We start from the raw sequence: 22,369 nt of genomic DNA on the forward strand, positions 1-22,369 counted from the left end.
GCATCACAATAACCAGGGAAGCAGCATCTCCAGATAATTTCCATAATAATTCTCAATACTTACTATCAAAGTTAATCTTTAATGAAAGAAGAAAGCTGGCAAAAGCCTAACAATATTCCATCTTAATCACAGTCACTGAATTTTTTAATACCAACTGACACATATTCTAACAAATATGAGAATGTTGTCAATATTTTGAAATCAGGATTTCTCCCAGAAGATCTAGTGTAATGGTTGCTATATCCATAATATCAATTATGATAAATTGCAAGGCTCAGGTTGAGGAAGAGAGAATCCAATTTCTATTTTGTCAGTTTGTTTTGCAAATAATTACATTTTATGACTTTAAAAAATAATTTTAAAGAGAAAAAGAGAAAAAATTTTAAAGAGAAAAATAATTTTAAAGAGAAAATTTCTCTTTTAAATTTAAAAGAGAAAGAAAACATTATTCTAGATGATTCCACATAGAATCTATCTTAATTTGTCATGAAATAAAACCAAAAAATCAAAACTAATATGTCTGTGCTAGTTTACAAAGATGTTAAGCGGGATTACCAATGCAACCATAGTAATTTCCAGTATAGCTATTGTGTTTAAATGGTTACCAGTGACTTAAGAAATCCTACACAAACAGAAGGCCACTGACTCCCAATCTGAGAGAGAAAGAGCTTATGCTTTGAATTAGGATATTCCACTACTGTCCTCATCAGAGACCACATCCATTTTATCACTAAAATTTCCAGACAGAAGGTGAAACTCAAAACATTATGTAAATATATAAGATTAATTAGTCTAAGTAGTAATAACTAACAAGCATTGATGCCAGGCTACAATTAGGTAAACTGAAAAGCATTATTTGTGGCAGAAGTGTCTTGCAGAAACTAACCTCATCACTGTGTATTGTTTCCATGAACCTCAAAGACCAATCTACAACAACCAATTGTCAAATTCCAATTCATGGTATAAAGGAAGGTTTCCAAAAATAAGTCTTCCAACAGTGGACAAAAGCAAGCATCATGCAAAGCTACTGAATGTTTATGGAAATGGTATAAACTTTTAAATAAACAAGAGAGTGAAAGGAAAATGTAGATGAGCACATTTTAAATAAGTCAATTCCAAAAGGAGCATTCATGGATAACTACATAATTTCTACAGCATTTGTCCTTGCACATTTAATTACATTTTAGTAAAGATACAACTACTATTGTCAGTGTTCCTAACACCTCAAATAAATTAATGGAGGTTTGGCTTGGGAACAGCTGGAATGCTATCTAGTTCCCCAATCTTCTTTTTCCTCCTTGTTTATTTTTAAGCTAGAAAGAAAAATCAAATGTTGAACAATTATGATGGACTTTTTGAATACCACAGATTTGGGACCCAAGCCTAGTCATGATTCTAAAATATCTAGTTTCTTCAACTCTAGTTGGACAAAGAAATATATTGAAAGTTTTCTTCCAGAAAAGGAACATTTGATAATATTAAAAAAAACATTTATTGGGGGGTAAGAGAGAGGTTTTTCTCAAATAACAAGATGAGTTATAGCTACCCTATTTCAATAATTTATAATTTAGCCAGTCACAAAGAATGAGGACTATAATAACCATTTCTCTAAGTGAGAAGCTGGGACACAAGTGGTATGGAGTAGAAAAAATATGATAAATCTTAAAAATTCAAATGACGAGTTCCTTTTGGCTAGAGAGTGAGAAAAGAGATACTACACAAACTCCAATTGTGCAGTCTGTAAAGACAGTGATAAAGTGACTACTTCACAGATGAAGATAGACAACGTGCTCTTGGACCAATACAAGGGAACCTCCTGCATGTAAGAGGGAAAGGAAAGAACATATTTTTAGCATAATATGTAGTTGCATTTACACCTAAAGAAAGGCTCTCAAAATGAATATTTGAGCAGTTCACCATGGTAACTTTAACGAGTCTACATTTCAGCTTTGTGTCCTCAACACCCTCTATCTACAGCTATCACGCACACAGCGCTGCCAGCCATGTCCACAAATTCCTGATGTCCCAGCTGAGTGCAAAACACCCCCAGCTTGACAGTGATTAACCATATCCAGAAGCCTCTGGATGAGGTCTGAAAGGCAACAGGACTGATGCTGCTGATAAGAGGCCTCTTGTTGGACTGGAGACCAGGAGCCCAAATAATGTCCAGAAGAAAAAATCCACTGGTGTGTCAGCCAAGCAGGATGCTTGGCCATTCAGCTTCATCCTTCCTCCCCGCTGAATTGTTCTGAGGGCTTCCCACCACAGCTGCAGGCCACTAGACCAGAGAGATGATGTAGGACAGAATGACCAGGCTAATGATGGCAAAAATATCAGAATGAAAATATCCAGCATAATGGGGTCCTTAGCTGAGGAGGTCTCTGGATTCTGGGCAAATGTGAGCTGTGAACACAGAGGCTGCAGCCAATGGAAACAAATGACTCCCTCTTTTCCCTGCCCTAGTTCTCTTATCTTTAAAAATATATTAAGTAGGGGCCCCTGAGTGGCACAGTCGGTTAAGTGTTGGACTCTTGGTTTCAGCTCAGGTCTTGATCTCAGAATCCTGAGGTGGAGCCCCATGTCAGGCTCTGCACTCATGAGAAAAGAATAACTGCTTTAGATATTCTCTGCCCTTCTCCTTTCGCCCTCCATCTCAATTAATTAATTAATTAATTAAAAATTAATTAAGTATGTAGGACTTTATTAGTCTAAAACTGAAAAGACAATTACATGGCCTAATACAAATCTCGCTTTTCACTTTTCTTGTGAAGACAGTCTCCTTTAAATTTAATCAAATGTAAGGAGCATAAATCATTTCTCAAAGTGATTCATAAGTAAAATCTACTGTACAAGCAAAAAAGGCACAATTCTACAATAAATGGTTTCAGTACTCTAGACAGCACTCCATCCTAGAGCTTCGTTTATTAAGCACTTCTTGGACAACACCCAATTGTCAAGATTCTTTCCCTACCACCTTTCTTTTTAAAGCATTATACAGAAAAAAAAAAAACCAATGTAGGAAAAAAAGTCTTTTCTACGTCTATAGATTGACATGTTTACTACTGTCACCTCTATTTGATCAAGCAATGATCAAAAGACAAAAACATTTCCATATTTAAACAAAGTATTTAAAATAATCACAGAGATTAACAGTTTGTAACCACAAGCCTCTGAAATGCATCCAATGATCCTTGGGACTTTGCTACAGTCTATTTGCAACACAGCAGCAGAGTAATTCTTTAAAAATAAATAAAATTCTTTAAAGAAAATCAGATCGTGTCACTTCTCTCCTCAAAAAACTTCCCTTTTCATTTAGAATAAAGATAAAAATCCCTTCAACGGCCAATAAAGCCTTATTACATAATCCAGTACCCTGTCCCCAGTTATCTCTCTGATATCATCATCCACTTCTCTCCCCGCTCCATTCTCATTTAGCTCCATACTGGCCTCCATGTTCCAGGCACACAGACCCCCTGCTGCCATTCCAATTCAGCAGTCTTCCACCTCAGGACTTTTGCATTCCTCGTTTCTTCTGCTTGGAATGCACTTCTGCCTAGAATGCTCTTCCCCCCAGATATCTGTGGGTCTAATTCTTCTATTCCTTCAAATGTCTACTCCAAAATTCACCTTCTCAATGAGGCCAATCCTTGGCCACCCATTTAAAACTGCATCTCACCCCCTGCTCTCACACTCCTAATTCCCCTTCCTTACTTTACCTTTTCTTTTTTCATCCATAGCATTATTGCCTGCTAATATACTATCTAACTTTTTAAATGCTCAATGCTTATTGTTATCTATCTGTACAATGCTCAAGGGGACAAAATTCTTTGTCCTTTAAAGGAACTAGAATGGTGTCTGGTAGATAGTAACCACTCAATTACTACTGAATGTAATCGAATGACCCAGGACAATTCAAATAGAATTACTAGTAAGACCGAGCAAGAGAATTTTATTGAAATATACCAACGAGAGATCCCTGGGTGGCTCAGCAGTTTGGTGCCTGCGTTTGGTCCAGGGCGTGATGCTGGAGACCCGGGATCAAGTCCCACATCAGGCTCCTGCATGGGGCCTGCTTCTCCCTCTGCCTGTGTCTCTGCCTCTCTCTCTCTCGCTGTGTCTCTGCCTCTCTCTCTTGCTGTGTCTGTCATGATAAATAAATAAAATCTTAAAAAAAAAAAAAAAAAAGAAATATACCAACGATCTCATCTGGTCAGCAGACCAGAAAGTTCTAATGTAAGAAGTAAAGGCACCATTTAGCACCCAGGTAGACATATTATTTCACAACAAACTATTCTCATTTGAAACAAAGATTACTGAGAGGTGGTGCCCTCTAAATTACCTGCATTAACCAAACTAGACTCAATCTTCTACCATATGGTCTACATTACAGGATAAAAACAAAAAAGCTAGTTGAAAGAGAATGCACTGAGTGTACTACAGAAAAATTAGGTCATCAACCAGTTATAAACAAGACAGCACAAGGTCATTTCTTCAATCACTCCACCAACAAATATTACCTGTTGAGCACTGGGGATGCCATGACGAAAAAGATGAAAGGAAGACATATACAAATAGAAAATCATAATACAGCATGATTAGAACTATTAAAGGGAACATCAAGGTGCTAGAGAACATAGAGGAGAGGGCCCCAACCCAGACTTAGGAAGGAGTTAATGAGGGAAAGATGGCTTGAAATCACCTCATCTGACAAAAAAGAGGCATCTTACTGACATGTCAGACAAAAACTCAATGGTATTTTCTTAAAGGATTTGTAATTTATTCAGTTTTCAAGTGTAAGCCAGGGAAGGCATCTACAAGGAGCCTCACCTCCTTCATCTTTCTCCTAGACTACTTCTCTTCTATTACCTATCTTGGGCACTCAGCCTATTTTCAAAGAATGAAAGTATTTCTATAAGCCCAAACAACAAGACTGGGTATTTCTTTCACAGCTATGGAAGAAAGCATTATTTCCAAGTAGATAATGCTTATTTGCTAATTTAGTACACACTTTTTATCCAAATATAAAAGAAAAATCAATGATTATCTACTCCTTTAATATTCTCCATTCAATTCTAATCTCTTTTTCTGTACACTTTACACATTTCCTTCATTTCTTTGGGATAAATTTCAACTATGCCCCATCCATAGTTATCTGTTTCTTCAAATATAGTTATTACCTTCTACAGAGGCTTTCCTCCACTAAGTTTCCTTCGTATTCTGATATCACTGAATACCCTATGTGTTGCCTCAACATTACAAATTTGACTTGATCGTTAGTTGTTTTAGGCAAACAATTATGCTTTCTCTCATGAAAAACAGGTACCACATTGCAACTGGAATGCCTTTCGTTTTGACAGCTTACATAGAATCGATCACAGTATTTACTCAATAAGAAGTGTTAGCAGACTTTCAAATAATAATCGTAGCCCTGGATCAAGGAAAATGTGATCAGAAATAGATTTAGCCAAAGACACAGTAACAAACATAGGATGTTAAAATCTGCTAAGAACAGAATGGAGTGAGGAGCAGACACTGACAGTGGAGGCAGATTGCAGCTATGGTGGTGAGGGGGAAAGAGCTTGTGGTAAAGAGACCTTTGAGGAGAGTCCTGAAAGAAATGGAGGAGCCAGTCAAATGGATATGGCAGGGAGTGTTCAGACCCATGTTTGAAACCGGGGCAAAGGTCCTACTGAAAATGTAGATGTCTGTACTCAAGGAAGAACAAAGCGGCCAGAGTGGCTAGAATGTAGAGAACGAGTGGAAAGAACATAGATGAGATCAGAGAGTGCACAGGAACAAATCATGTAGGATCTTCCAGAACTGACCACCCCGTCTTTTGTTTGGTTATTTAAAATATTCTTTTCTCTCATTAGGAGTCTCACCTCTATTATTAGGGATCATGTTTACATCCCCCAGAGACTAGTCCTATGCCCAGTATAGGATGAGTATTCAAATATTGAATGAAGTCAGGTTAAATGTAAATCCAGAAACTCCCTTTACCTATTTGGTATGCTTAGCAACTTTTATACTGACAAAAAAAGGCTGCTTATTGGTTAGACGATCATTTTTATCAATTGTAACCCTAAACTAGGTGATAATCTGCCCACTGGTTTCCACTAAAACAATGGCTGCTGACCAACCATATTGTAAGGTCTTCTGCTAGATCATAGAAGAATCTAAAACCACATTTTCGTTTCCTTCTTCAAGAACTAAGGAGAGATAAGCAACTCAGGTATGAGAAACCTGCAATATGAAATTGTTAAAAAAAAAAAAAAAAAAAGGAAAAAGGGGTAAATAGGGACTGCTTTCCGCTTACCATGACAATTCAGCTTTCCTGAAATTTGAGGAAATTGCTCCAAGCCCAAAAACTCTTCACTACCTAAGCTTGATCAGAGAACCACTATAACTAAGAAAAGGCAATACTGTTCCACAAAGGTGCAGCTTACAATAGGGGTTAGGTTCTAATACTGGCCATTTAAAATTTTTGGACTTCTACTGGTAACTAAATATTTACAGCATGAGTGTGCATATGTATATGCCACTTCCTGTCAATAGCATCAAGAAACCAATAGGAATGTCCAAATGATTTCCAATCATTTAAAAGGTCTAGATATATCTCTATAAAATTTTGCCATCTGTGCAACCACATCATATGGCAGTCAAGAACAACTTGATATACTCATCTTTTAATTCCACATTTTCCAAAGAATATCTCTGTTAGAGTCAGTAACTGCACATTGTTCCTAATGACCAAAACTCACTATCATTCTTCTCTCAAAAGTAAGAGTCTTACAAATGAAGTATGCACAATGCTTATTAACCAAGAGGTTAAAAATTCAGTAAAAATTTTAATTGTATGATAAAAGTGCTAACTAAAACCTAAAGGCACAAATACACATAACACATGATTAAAAGCTGACTGTTAATATGAAAAGTAACTAGAGATTTTATTAATTAGCACGAAAAATTCATGTTCAAAATTATAGCCGGCTCTAGACCTGCTAACCTGTAGAACCACTCTAGCCTTCAGCGTGTTGGATTTGGCCAGAATACTGGGGTTTTTGTTTGTTTGGTTGTTTTGTTTTAATGTGAATTTGATTGCTTTAAGAAAGTACGAGTATTCTGTTTTACCACAGATCCTACCACTCCCAGTTGTAGAATACTGAGCCTCATTTATGTTATTTATCTGGCCCAAAAGTTATTTAAATTAGCAAACCTTGCAATTGTAAGTGAAGATGTCTGGTCTCTTATGCAAAGTCTGAAATGACTTTGGAAAACACTGAAATAACCACAGTCCTGGACAAGTACTATTTTTTTTTTTCAGTAATACAAACATCATAGAAAAACAAACAATGAAACATTTTCCAAAGGCAAACTTAGGTTCATCATTCTATCTTCAGAGGTTCTTCAGTATTAAAATCACTTCAGAAATCTACCACCCCAATTTTCATCATTTGCCTATGAGGCTTGATTAGAGAACCACTGGAGTCCAGAGAGGCAAAGTGGCTTGTCCAAGGTCTTACACCCAATTGGTAACTCGGTTACAAAAGCGTTTTGAATTTACTTCCTTCCCCAGTAAGATTTTGATTTCATTAAGGGGAAAGAGTGGTGTTTCCCATTATCTGGAGGCTTTTTCTAACACTTTGTTCAGCAAACATTCAACAAGTGGTACTGAGATTTGCTCCCAAGAGATGAACTCAGTTCTTGTTTTGTAAATAATCAGAACCCAACTTACACAATGTTCTATGTAACTATATCAATAAAGTTGGAAATAGGGATCCCTGGGTGGCGCAGCGGTTTGGCGCCTGCCTTTGGCCCAGGGTCAGATCCTGGAGACCCAGGATCAAATCCCACGTCGGGCTCCCGGTGCATGGAGCCTGCTTCTCCCTCTGCCTATGTCTCTGCCTCTCTCTCTCTCTCTCTGTGTGACTATCATAAATAAAATAAAATTTAAAAAAATAAATAAATAAAATAAAGTTGGAAATAAATAAACAAATGGCCAAAACCCAGGTACAGTTAAGTAGAAAGAACAGATTCCTACTCCGCAGCAACAATACCTGCTGAGTGGATGAAGAAATAAATGCGACTTTAGTTCAGTGAGTATGCTTGTAGTCAGTGGGCCTTCAAATGGATAAAGGACCCAAAGGCACAACAATGGATAAAACTTCACCTTTCAAATAGACACTAGCCTTAAATAAGATCTTTTCACATGGAAAAAAAAACACAGGTTCATAATCCAGTTCCAGAATGCCTGATTAAACTAAAATACAGCATTTTCCCAGGTTGGCAATTCACCAACTCCTTTGTTAAATAAATCCATCCTCATGAGACCCAAAATTTTAGAGTATAGCTCAGACTTGATTTAAATGTTTTCCAGAGGTATTCACGAATACATTACTTCAGCTTCAGCTTTTCTTCCACATCTAGGGAAAATACCAGAACCCATCATTCTTAGGGCAGTGAAAATACACTGTACAATATTAAATGTTAACATGTCATTACATGTTTGTCCAAATCCATAGAATTACAGCACTAAGGTGAGCCACATGACATATCACGAAAGAAAGAAAGAAAGAAAGAAAGAAAGAAAGAAAGAAAGAAAGAAAGAAGAAAGAAAGAAGAAAGAAAGAAAGGAAAAAGAAAGAAAGGAGAAAAGAAAAGAAAGGAGAAAAGAAAAGAAAAAAGAAAAGAAAGAGAAAGAAAGAAAGAAAAGAAAAGAAAAGAAAAGAAAAGAAAAGAAAAGAAAGAACAAACGAACCATTCTGAGGAGTGATATTGACAAGGGGGGAGTCTATGCATGTGGGGGGCAGGGGTGTATACAGGAAATCTGCATTCCCTCTAAATTCTGTTGTAAAGCTAAAGATGCTCTAAAAAAATAATTTTCTTTTTTTTAAAGATTTTATTTATTCATGAGAGACACAGAATGAGAGGGAGAGGCAGACACATTCATGAGAGAGAGAGGCAGAGACACAGGCAGAGAGAGTAGCAGGGTCCATGCAGGGAGCCCGATGAAGGACTCAATCCTGAGACTCCAGGATCATGCCCTGAGCCAAAGGCAGATGCTCAACCCAGGGAGGCTGCTTTTCCCTCTGCCTGTGTCTCTGCCTCTCTCTCTGTGTCTCTCATGAATAAATAAATAAAATCTTAAAAAGAAGGAAAAGAAAGAAAGAAAAGAAAAGAAAGAAAAGAAAAGAAAAGAAAAGAAAAGAAAAGAAAAGAAAAGAAAGGAAAGGAAAGAAAAGAAAAGGAAAGAAAAGAAAGAAAAGAAAAGAAAGAAAAGAAAAGAAAGAAAAGAAAAGAAAAGAAAAGAAAAGAAAAGAAAAGAAAAGAAAGAAAAGAAAAAAAGAAAGAAAAGAAAAGAAAAGAAAAGAAGCAGTCATGATCTGCAATTCTGTTTTGTTTTTCACAACAGTAACCCTTTCCAGGTAGGAATTCCAAAATATCAACCCAGGCGTCCCTAAAAAATAATTTTAAAGGAAAAAAAAAAACCATTATTCTGCAATATTCTTTTCCAAATATAGCCTGCAGCAGGGCTCAACAATCTGCAACCATGTGCCCTGGCTGGGTAGCATCTGATAATCTTTGGAAGCCTCTATATTCCAGGGCCAAGCAGAGCTCTATGTTCTTGGTTATTACCTATTTTTCCCTTTTAAACTTCATTAGCAGGATCAAGGTTAATGTGGATAGAAATTCTCATACTTGGGCTAGATTCTGCACTTTCATCTTCTACTCTCAGCCATATTATCTTCCAACTAAGTTCACAAGACGGGGAAAAAATTTTGCTACCTTTCCTGCTTCTTTTTACATTTCATATTCTACATTTCTTTTCATCTTTTTTCTTTCACCTTTTCATTAGACAAAACACACAAGCTCAAACATATCCTGCTTGTTCTCTGTGAAAAGAGCAAATGATGCTTGCACTCAGCCTGGGACAAATAAAGGTAGGAGAACTGGACACAGGATAAGGGTAGGGAGAAGCCAGTTAAGTTCAGGACTGGAGACAACAGTGGGGCGGGGGTAGAGGTTAAGAAAGAAGCAGCTATGGGACGCCTGGGTCAGTGGTTGAGCATCTGCCTTTAGCTCAGGGTGTGATTCTGGAATCCCAGGATTAAGTCCCACAACCGGTCCCCGAAGGGAGGCTGCTTCTCCTTCTGCCTGTGTCTCTGCCTCTCTCTCTGTGTCTCTCATGAATAAATAAATAAAATCTTTAAAAAATAAAAGAAAAAGAAAGAAAGAAGCAGTCATGATCTGCAGCTCTGTTTTGGTTTTCACAACAGTAACCCTTTCCAGGTAGGAATTCCAAAATGTCAATGTACAACTCTGAATTTAAGCTATTCCTTCTCTGTTATGGTAGAGTATATCTGATGGGAGGGAGGCCTGCTAATTCAGATACTGGGAAAGCTACAGTGATGGCTCCTACATGCATGAGAGCATCTGCTGGAATCTATCTTGTACTCACACATCTCACACATGTGCAACCTGGGCATGAGATGGCATTAATGCCCGCTGGAGCAAACCCTTGCCAGTGGGGTCAGGGTCAAGGGATAAATGCTCCCTATCTGAGGTGCATTCACACTGTTTCCTACAAGATCCTGGTAGTTTTCAGCAGTCACCCACAATGGTTACCTACTAAATAAACATCCTCATAGCTGCTTTCTCTCCTGTTTCATTTTCCCAAACCTCCACTACTGGTTCCTAAGACTCTCAGGTTAGCACTGGGAGAACTAGCACTATGTAAGTAGCTTTCTTAATACATGAGACCTGCCCTTTGTCTCAAAACAGAAATCTATTACTTCAAGGAAGAGCATGCAGGTCTAGTACCATTTCCACACATAACTAGGACAAAAGAGAGAGATGAATTTATATGGAACCAGGGCGTGGCTATATTTCTTGATGTGAATATAATGATGTGAAGTGTGAAAGTGTCTCTTTAAAAATGGGGACAGGCAACTTGAGGACAAAAATCATAATCAACACTCCCTACGCTCCTTTCCATGGAACCCCTGCAAGGACTCACCGCTGAATCTTCACAATGTGCCTGAAATGATGAAAATACTAATACATAGTTGAGCCTTGAACAATGCAGGGGTTTGGGCGGCCACCCCTCCCATGTGGATTTACACCACACATAATATAGATCTCTGTATCCATCCCCATTCCCTAGGAGAGTTGGATGGTAGGAATAAAGAATTTTTTCAAGTCTGTATACTGCAAAATAGTGCAGGAATAAAAGTGGGCTGCTAATCTTCATTATCCAGCTGAGGAAGGCAAATACAAAAGATTCACTCACACATCATTGAATTCCTCCAGAGACCTTGCAGGTGTAAAAACATCCAAGAGACCAATCACCTGTGAGAAAATAGAAAAACAGTAAATAAATACAGAACTGTAGTACCCATCAGGTCTTAGCCGTTTTAATAGGAAATAATTTCAAATTCTACAATCTCAGTTCAATGACATCACAGCATCATACACTTAACTATAACTTACTCTTTTATCTAAATTATGCTTTTGACTTTTACTTGTTAACATCAATTCCCATAATAACATATTTTACTTTTAAAGACATCATCTCTTTAGAATTTGCTCACATATAGCCATTTATCAGGAAGCAGGAAGATTTAGGGCTCTTGACTTACATAATGTACCAACAGTCTAATGATTAACAAGCAGGAAAAAGTCACACTTCTACAGCTACTACTATAGTATCATTTTTCTTTCTTAAGTAATATTATTATTCCATGAAAATTTTTCCATATGTAGTCTTCAAGATTGATATTTTTTTGGTCCCAAAACGTTCTCTTAGTTTATTCTTGGTGTTATTCTTATAATATTCTTTCTTTTTAAAGATTTTATTTATTTATTCATAAGAGTCACAGAAAGAGAGGCAGAGACATAGGCTGCAGGAGAAGCAGGCTCCTTGTGAGGAGCCAGATGTGGAACTCGATCCCAGGACCCTGGGATCATGACCTGAGCCAAAGGCAGATGCTCAACCACTGAACCACAAGGCATCCCTTCATGTAATATTCTTAATATTCACTTTTCTTAATCATTATCAGGTATTTAGATCAGACTATTTAAAAATGAAAAGATAAAGGCTATGCTTATACAAGGAGAAAGCAAAAACTATTTAATACTCAGTTATCCATGATATTTGAGCAGTTTTTCTGATCATGGATAAATACTGGATAATCCATATATACACTACCATTCCTCAACCACTGCCAGTAACTCCTAAAACCAGACTTAAAATATCTGGAAATGATGGGGTGCCTGGTGGCTCTGGATTTCAGCTCAGCTCATGATCTCGAGGTGGTGGGATCAAGCCCCGCATCTGGCTCTGTGCTCAGCATGGAGTCAGCTTCAGATTCACTCTCCCTCTCATTCACTTTCTCTCCCTCTCTTTTTCAAATAAATAAATAAAATCTTAAAAAAAAAAAAAGAATATCTAGAAATGAAACCAAAGCTAAATGGCCTTCATGAACACCAATCCATGACTGGGCCTCATCAGCATGCTGCTCTAACCTAGCAAGTTAAACCACCTGAAAGTAAAATATACCACTGCTCAAAACATTATCATGAAAAAGAACACTCTTAGTTAGAATGTTACTCCATTTATCTATCAGACTTTTATTTATTTTTTAATAAAGATTTTATTTGTCCATTCCCGAGAGACACAGAGAGAGAGAGAGAGAGAGGCAGAGACGGAGGCAGAGGGAGAAGCAGACTCCATGCAGGAAGCCCGATGCGTAACTCGACCCCAGGACTCCAGGATCATGCCCTAGGCTGCAGGCAGGCACTAAACCGCTGAGCCACTCAGGGATCCCCTATCAGACTTTTAAAAGCAATTTCAATTATACAGCCTGAACCCAAAAGGCAAACAAGACCCAAAAAAGGCCTTGGAAGTCAAAGAGAATAGCTTTTCAAGACTTTGCATCTTATTCCAAAAGAAAAATACAGTTACCCATAAGATTATTACCCAGACAACTGTATACAAGAAAATCAAAATTACTTATAATTGCGCTAACCTATTATAACTATCATTAACATTTTGAGATATTTCCTTTGATTTTTCTGATGTACATAAGTTAAAGTTGGGGTTATTCTCTGCACACAGTTTTGTATCCTGCCTTGTCACTTACTATAGAATGACTATATCTTCAAATATTTTTCATGCTCTACCACTTATATATACCCTAATTTAACCAATTTCCTATCTTTGGACATTTAAGGAACACTGCAAGTGTGTATGCATACAAGTGTGCATATGTGTATATATGTATATGTAATACATATTTTGCACATCTTGTATTTCCTTTCAGAAAATAAATTTGAAGAAATAGAACTACAGGGCACCTGGGTGGCTCAGTTGGTTAAGCATCTGCCTTTGGCTCAGGTCATGACCCCAGGATCCTGAGATCAAGTTCTGCTGGCATCAGGCTCCCTGCTGCTTCCTCTCCCTCTGCCTTCCTCTCTCCTTGCTTGTGCCCTCTCTGTCAAATAAATAAATAAAATCTTAAAAAAAAAATAGAATTATAGCATCAAAAGACACCAATATATTTAAGGATCTTAATATTGTCAAATTGTTCTACATAAAGGTGAGGTCAACTTACATTCCTACCAACAGTGTATCCCTGACTTTAGAACAGGTCTGTATAGTGCTTTAAACTTAAGTCAAATCATTTTCTTTTACCTTCCCCATCTAAACCATAATTATTTTCACTGAGTTTGATATAATTCTGGCTTAAGGCCTCTGTTCTTTTTATTACTATCCCCATCCCCACTTGTACTTTAGGTAACTGAGATCCAGAAACCAATTTTTTTCTACTGTTCCAATATTTTCTAACCATTGGTTCTTATTATGTGCGATGCTGCAACTCCCCAAATACAATAGGAGTTTAAAGCAATATACATTGTTTTATGTTATTTCCATTGTGCTGTGAAAATTCTCAGATAAAAGTAAGAGTAAATCACTAGATATCAATTTACACAGGATTCTTCATGTAAGAGTTACCTTGAAGACAAAATAAAGTAAAACAAAGTAAGTCCAGAACATCTTCAAATAACAGCTCCAACTTCAATGTGAAAACATAAGCATTTTGGAATCAAACAGCTTTAAGTCTGGACTCTACAGTCAGTTTGTGATTTCCTGGACCCATGAACTTACATTCCAATAATCCAGCACTTGAAATATGCCTGGCATACAGTACCTCAATTATTAAGTAAATGAAAGAAACACATCTTCTTTGAGCCTCACGTCCTTATATGAAATAAAGGAAGATGCTTATTTTTATCGCATTGTGGGGAATACTGAGTAGACAATATAACTGAAGGTGCCCAGTCCAAAGGACTGACCCTCTGTTGATGACCAAAATAAGTGGTGATCACAATCCTTAGAGTTTTATAAAGAATTACAGAATACAAATCACAGAAACAAACTCTCTGAAGCAGCTACCTCCAGTAACAAAATTTGAGATACAAAGCTAAGCTAAATTATTAAGATGATTAAGAAGCATGACTGCAAGCAGCACAATAAACTAATTTGGAAAATAATAATAGAACCAGCACGTTAGTAAATAGCCTATCAAATTTTAATTTCCTAAAAAAGGACACATTGTATGAGATTAAAACTACCCATGTTACATCAAGCATCTTTAATTTTTTGTGGCCTTTTACAAATATCCCTTCTCCATCAATTGTATTTATAGAGTATTCATCAAAAGGAAAATACTGTAAAAATAAAAGTTTCCCACCATTAAAATAGGTCTGGGAACTTTTAGGAATATTCCGTAATCTACTCATTTCTCATTTCTTAAATGGAATTTTCCTTCTAATTCAAGTTATGTGCTAACCTATTTCTTTATTTCTTTCGCTTCCATTATATGCTTTTAGACACCCCAAAGTAACCCAGGAGTCAGTTATTTAGATAAGACATTTAGATGTCTCTGATGACTATCCTATAATGGTCCAAAAACCGACAGACATAAAAGTCATATGATTTTACTAATTTGGCACTTATTCAAGAAAAAAACCCACTTTAGCTCAGTCACCAAAGACAAGTGCACCAAAACATTGACTTAGTTTGGTTAGTACAGATCTCCAGGCCCTTAACTCCGGGCAATTTTTGCAGTACCTACCGAGAAAGCAAAAGGATGTAGCTGGCAAGATGCTTCCCTTTCATCTTTCCTTAGAGCAGGTGTTAATAAGATCAAGGTCACAAATCCAATCAAGAATGCACTAGCTAACTCTGTTCAGAGAATAACTCTTACATCCACAGAGGGACATACCTTAGTTCCTATTACTCATCTGGTAAATGTGTGTCTGTCATTCATTATCACTAATGAAATAATTTAAGATGAGCCATTGATTCTGAGTCAGGCATTTTTGTGTAAAACATGACATGTGCATTTGGCACCCAGAAATCATATTTGTTTCCAGTACTTAATATTGTCAAGAGTTTTAAGCTGCTATTTTTGGAGGCCTCATGGCTAGTTAAAAATTGTACAGTGGCCCAAAAGAGTCACTCATTCATTCATTCGTTTTAAAGATTTTATTTTTAAGTAATCTCTACACCCAACATGGGGCTCAAACTCACAACCCTGAGATCAAGAGTCATATACTCTACTGACTGGGCCAGCCAGGCGCCCCTCCCCTCCCCGCCCCAACAGAGTCATTTTAAAAAAAGAGGAAGAGAAAAAGGAAAATGAAGGAGAGGAATTCCTCTTAAAATCCTCAATTAAATTTGTTTGGAAGTCTTGGATCTTCCCTAGGTAAAACCACCTTGACATGGAGAGCTCCTAAAAAATGTTTGTGGAATATGCTGACATTCAGGAATTTTCCTATATTGAGTCAAAGTCTGTTAGCCCCTAACAGAACAGAGAACTATAAAACATTCAGCCATATGCCTTCTTTTGTTCAAAACCAAATCACCAATATTTAAGTACAGATGACCCTCTACACTGATACTGCTAAAATCTAACTTTTTCATGTTAACATGAAAAGACCAACTGCTATTAATATTAAGCAAGCTGCTTATGAAACAACTTATGTAAGTTAAAATCCTGTTTTCCTAATACTATCAGCCCTCTTTAAAAAAAAAAAAAAAGACTTAACCATTCATTTGAGTGAGAGAGACAGAGAGAACAAGCGCGATGGGATGGGGCAGGAGGAGAGGGAGAGACAGTTCCAAGCAGACTCCACTAAGCACAGAGCTCAATCCCATGACCCCAAGATCATGACCTGAACCAAAACCAAGAGTCGGATACTCTACTGACTGTGCCACCCAGGCACCCCATCAGCCTGCCTTTTTTTTTTTTTTTTTTTTAAGATTATTGTATGGGACACCTGGGTGGCTCGGTGGTTGAACATCTCCCTTCAGCCCAGGTCGTGATCCCAGAGTCCCTGGATGGAGTCCCACATCGGGATCCCTGCATGGAGCCTGCTTCTCCCTCTGCCTGTGTCTCTGCCTCTCTCTCTCTGTGTGTGTCTCTCATGTATAAATAAATCTTTAAAAAATAAAGATTCTTGTAGCCCTTCCTAAATTAGAACAATTGTATCCCATCAGTGTGGCATCTTCATTTCTACAAATAGAGAGTGACCCACACGTAACCAACCTAATACCACAGAAGGCACATTTTGAAGTTATCTCATTACAGAAAATTAGAGCATAATAAACTAAATAAGGTTGTTTCTTATGATCACTAGAAAAGCCAAGGCATGGATTCAGATAACCCAAAATAATCTTTGCCCTAAACATTGGCTTAAATGGTCTATGAAGAAAAGCAGAACAATAAAGTATAGTGCTGGTAATCTAAACCAGATGTTTGTAAATGAGCACTGGCAACATCAGTGGGAACCCAGGGCCTCCTGAAAGTGCTTTGGGGTTCCATAAATGTTTCGCTTGCATTCCATTTTCAAAGTTTTCTGTATTTAAAAAGCTATGATAATGTCTTTGTCACATTTATTAATGTGTAATGAAAAACAGCATACACACTCAACTGTGTTAAAAACCAAATGTAAACACATCAGTTAAGCTACCAGGCCACCTTGATTGTATGCAGACCTTGGAATAAAGCTTCTCCTGCTAGCTTTTACCATATATCTCAACTTCTTGTAAACATGTCACTGATTAGGAAGGCTGCAGCTCTACTGAACTTTTTAAAAACTCAGCTTTGCACATGAATGCACATAAAAATTATACCTAGGTATAAAGGTTACCTGTGAAAAACAGAATTTGCTCAATAGTATGCAATTAAAATAAACCATGAAAATAAAAAAGGTACTCCTGTGATTACAACACCATTTCTGTAATCCAATTCTAAATTCAAGTCTCAAGGGGCAGCCCGGATTGCTCAGCAGTCTGGCACCGCCTTCAGCCCAGAGCCTGATCCTGTAGACCCAGGATCAAGTCCCACGTTGGGCTTCCTGCATGGAGCCTGCTTCTCCCTCTGCCTATGTCTCTGCCTCTGTGTGTGTGTGTGTGTCTTTCATGAATAAATAAAATCTTTAAAAATAATAAATAAATAAGTAAATAAATAAACAAATAAATAAATAAATTCAAGTCTCAATGCTCCCAATTTAGAAAAAATTTGTACCTTGTGAAACAACTGTATATTAATAAAGTATCATTTATCTATAATTTAAAGATATTCTTAAAAGTTTAATTATTAAAACAGAAAAGATCTGAATAGCCAAGTAATAAATTTACACATTTTGAATATTTTTTCTATACAGTAACAATCAATAGGGTCAAATGACTCTAAAATCTCTATGGTCATTGTTTCTACAATGCTACAAATTTTACAGTTTCTTTCATACAGCAATCAAATAAATTCTTTTTAACTTGATTTTGAAATTTAGGAAAGTAAGTATCCTTTGTCAACTGTCTTTTCACTTTCAGCTATTATTCCAATTGCATCCCTTTATATACTGTATTAGGGTTTTTTTGCAGGATGGCATTGCTCTCAAATTTTCAAATTGACAGAAAAGAAAAGGTTATATTTAACTTAAACAATGTCTTTGTCACAGTTATTAAAATACCTGACTCTGGAAAAGCTATACTGCAAAAGATTAAAAAGGAAAATTATATCAAATCATCCATAAATTAATAATTACCTTTGATAGGGCATTCAGTGGGCCTAAGGCAAGTTGTCTCAAACTTCTCTACTGAAATAACCCATTAAAACACAAAACAACCTTAGACTTCCATATTTGGACACTACAACATTAAGTAAATCTGGTAAAGAATGCAAAATTATTTTTGTAATATTTTCTCTTAAAAATGCTTTTATTTTAAAAAGTTGGCTAATGCTTTCCCTCTAAAACTGTCCTAGTAAAACTCAAACTCCAGGAAGATGTACCCATGAACTCCCAAGGCTTTGGATGGCTACCTGGCATAACACAGTGGCCACAAACACCCTGGTACCAGAAGAATGGTCCAAAGTTCGATGCATTCTCATGTATTCTCATTTGCAGTAATCAGAACACATTTTTTCCCCCAGTCTATTCAAGAGCAGCATTTATTCTTCCTTGTATGAATAACTTACATTTTCATGTTTCATATGTTTCAGTAACCGCAGTTCTCTGTAGGTCCTTTTGGCATGAATAATGGACTGAAATGGTCTGGAGAGCTTCTTCACTGCCACACGTAACCCAGTTTTTGTGTCAAAAGCAGCACTAAGGAAAAAAAAGCACATATAAAGAATTCATCAAGGAATGTGCTCTAAATACCTCAAAATTAGTATTTATAAGGAAGGCTATTTTGTTTCCAAGTGAAATGGGTATACAATAAAATACAAAGTATAAAATAAATAAATAAATAAATAAATAAATAAAATAAAATACAAAGTATAAAGATTAAAAACTAAAATGACCTATAATCCTGCTATCCAAAGTAACCATCTGTTGTTTTTGGTGTTTCCTTCTCATTTTCTTTTCGAGGTGCCTAAATCAGGGGTCAGAAAATTTTTTCCACAAAGGGCCAGAGAGTAAAATATTTCAAACTTTGTGAGGCATAGGGTCTTCAGCACAACCACTCAACTCTGTGGTTATAGCCAGAAAGCAGCCAGACAATAAATTTTAAAAATGGATGTAGCTGTGTCCCAGCAAACACAAAAACATGCGGCCACTTGATTTACAGGAGCCAACAGACCAATATACAAAGACCTGGATTCTGTCTGCCTCAGGCCTATCACCTTGCCACCAAATGTTGATCAGAATGGAGGGCTTGGAATGGTTTCAGGACAACAAGGTGGCACAAAAACTTCTTGAGCGCCTACAAAGTATCTGCCACTCTTCAGAAGCTAAAAATCTAATAAGGAACAAGTCAACAAATCCCTCAGGGGATGGGGGAGAGGGAATGAGCTGAATAATACAATAATTTCAAATAGTGATGAACACTATGATGAAATAAAACAGAATAATGGGACAAATGAGAGAAAGCCAATGGGGTTTTGCTACTTTAGCTAGGATGTCTGAGCAAATAGGTTCAAGCTGACAACTGAATGATGAGAACGTAGCAACCATGTAGAGGTATAGGGAAAAAGAGCTTCAAACAGAAGAAAAAAATTGTATTAACATTTATTGAGTCTTTATTGCATACCAGAAGCTGTTCCAGGCCCTAACTGTTAATTTTTTTAATTAAAATAAATTTTAATCCCCAACACCCCTATGAAGTAAATGCTATCATTCCCCCACTCAGAAATGAGGAAACCAAAGCACAGACAAGTTAAATAACTTGCCCACAATCACAAGACTTGAAAGTGTCAGGAGGAGGGAATCTGGATCCACAGCTCATGCTATTAACCATTTTGCCATGCCACCTCTCAGAAGAGCAAGTACAAACAAAGCAAAGAAGAAACAGGTAGAGAAAAAATATGGCATGCTGGGGGGTATAAAGATGGCCTGTGTAGGTGGAACACTGGGAGCACGGGGAGAGTAGAAAAGAATGAGGTCAGAGGTATGGGCAGAGGCTAGATGCTGTAGGACAACTGCAGCAAGAAACCTGATGTGTATTTTAATTATTTTTAGAGACTGGGCTAATCTGATCATGCCTCATCCTCCTGTTTATCTCAGTCTCGAATGGGCATCCAAGACTTCTGGATCATCTATCATGACCAAACTCTTTTCCCATGTGACTCTGTACTTCCAGAAGTTCCCCTCCTTTCCCTCACAAATCCTTAGACTAAGTCCTTGCTCTTCAACTTCCAATTTGTTACAAATTCCTATAAATCTCCAACCCCCTTTCTGAGCCTCACCTCCACCTCTTTAATTGAAACTAGGCTCTACCCTGAAGACACTACTCTTACAGCCCTGCCCTTAGAGGGGATTCTCTCTATTCTAGGTACCTCGTGGCTAGCAGGTGGGGCAAATGTCCTCCTCGCCAACCATTCCTACTTCCAGACTATAATTCTTCATTTGTTTTACAAAAGCCCCTGCTCACAGCTATCACTACCTCTCTGCTGCTGTAACCCACTGACCTGGAATTTTCCATTATTCACTGAAAAGTTAGTTCCTATCTCAAAGTCTCTCTCCACTCCCAATTTCTGTCATCATTCTTGGCAAGTTCAACACCCAGGTGGAGGACACATCCAACATCCTGGCCTCTCAATTTCCTGACCTCTCCAGGAAACTCCACCTTACCCAGCCACCTCCATGGTCACACCCTGGACCTCTATCACCATCAAAAGCTGCCCCACCTACACAGTTTTGAATGCCAGCACCCATTTTCCATCACAAACCTGTGCCTTTTAGTTTATTTCTAGTTTACTTCCAAGTATGTATGACTACAACGATTTGTGGACCTCATCATCATTGGCTAATCCTATCCATCCTTCATGCCCTCTCCCATCTTCATTTATTTCCCTTCTTGCCTGGCTCAGATTATATGCTCTCTTGCGTCTCTGTCTTTGCCTCTGCCTCCTACACCCACCTAATAAAGTCTAACTTTGGGTGATCTCAACTATTTAATTCTCCTTGTCTGAATCCAAAAACTAATTCAGGTTGAAGAAAAACTAATGTGCAACCATACAGACTGGTTTCACTCTTAATTCCTGACCTTAACCTCAAATACAGCTCTTAAAACTACCGCTTTTTTCTAGGAAGCTCATTTTCTTACTCAAAATCATCATTTGACATGGTCTTTCTCCTCAAACCTCCAATTCACCCTCTTCTTTCCAAAGCTGCCCTTGCCTTCATTGAGAAAATAGAAACCAGCAAAAGGAAGCTCCATTTATCTACCAGTAAATGTACAAACCCGTCCACACTTGATTCTATCTTTTCTGCTTCCTCTCTCACTATAACTAAGGACACATGCCCTTTCTTACAAAAATCAAGACCTTGGGCAGCCCGGGTGGCTCAGCGGTTTAGCGCTGCCTTCAGCAGGGTGTGATCCTGGAGTCCTGGGATTGAGTCCCGCATCAGGCTCCCTGCATGGAACCTGCTTCTGCCTCTGCCTGTGGCTCTGCATCTCTCTCTTTCTCTCTCTCTCTCTCTCTCTCTCTCTGTCTCTCTGTCTCTCATGAATAAATGAATAAAATCTTTAAAAAAAAAATCAAGACCTCAATTCATGCTCTGGAGCCACCTCCCTCATCCTCTCAAGGACTTCTCTCCTTCATTCTCTTTCTCTCTCTACCTTCTGAGTTTCTCCATATCTTCTGGATCGATCATTCTCATCAACATAAATAAGCTAGAGTTAGTTATTTCCCAACCTCAACAAACAAACAAATCTCCCCTGAAAGCTCCCCACTACAGTTAAAATTCTCCAATGGTCCTCAAAGTATGGTTCCTAGACCAGCAGCATTGGTGTTACCTGGGAACTTGTAAGAAATGCAAATTCTCAGGTGCCACCCCAGACCTACTGAATTGAAAACTGAAGTGCGTCCAGTAATCTGTATTTTATCAAGCCTGCCACATAATTCTAACACATGGTGAAGTCTAAAAACCTCTCTTCTACCTGTTACTCCATGAACCAGCAGCACTGGCATTATCAGAAGCTCCTGAGAAATGCAGAATCTCAGGCCTTAAAGTAGAACCTACATTTTGACCAGACCTCCAGGTAATTCATATGTATCTTAAGGTGTGACTCATTTCCTCAGCTCCAATTCGTTCCTCAATCCATTATACTGAAACTGCTCTTCTCAGGTCATTAATTACCTGTTACTAAATCCAGTGGCCACTTTTCTGAATTACCAACTGACATGGTTAACATTTCCCCTTTCTCTAAACACTCTCCATTCTGGAGTCCATATCACACATTCTACTGCTTTTCTGTGACCTCTAGGGAAGCTCCCTCTCTGACCCCACTGTATGTGGTTCCTCTGCTGGAACAGTTCCTCAGGGCATGACACTGGGTGGGCCCTCTTCTCTCCCA

The 22,369-nt window shown here is 37.8% G+C and overlaps 1 protein-coding gene across 3 annotated transcripts in view; it reads right to left on the reverse strand.

Annotated features, from left to right (window-relative positions):
- Positions 1 to 22,369, reverse strand: part of MAPK14 (mitogen-activated protein kinase 14) — a 75,675-nt gene that overhangs the window by 31,803 nt on the left and 21,503 nt on the right. For all 3 annotated transcript variants that reach the window (XM_041739947.1, XM_041739866.1, XM_041740003.1), the window contains exons 2-3: positions 18,546 to 18,675; positions 11,291 to 11,349 (exon numbers count right to left, since the gene is read on the reverse strand). In XM_041739947.1, the coding sequence (XP_041595881.1) occupies positions 11,291 to 11,349; positions 18,546 to 18,675 (189 nt within the window). The remainder of the gene's footprint in view (positions 1 to 11,290; positions 11,350 to 18,545; positions 18,676 to 22,369) is intronic.

This window comes from Vulpes lagopus, chromosome 1, assembly GCF_018345385.1.
Source record: "Vulpes lagopus strain Blue_001 chromosome 1, ASM1834538v1, whole genome shotgun sequence".
NCBI lineage: Eukaryota > Metazoa > Chordata > Mammalia > Carnivora > Canidae > Vulpes > Vulpes lagopus.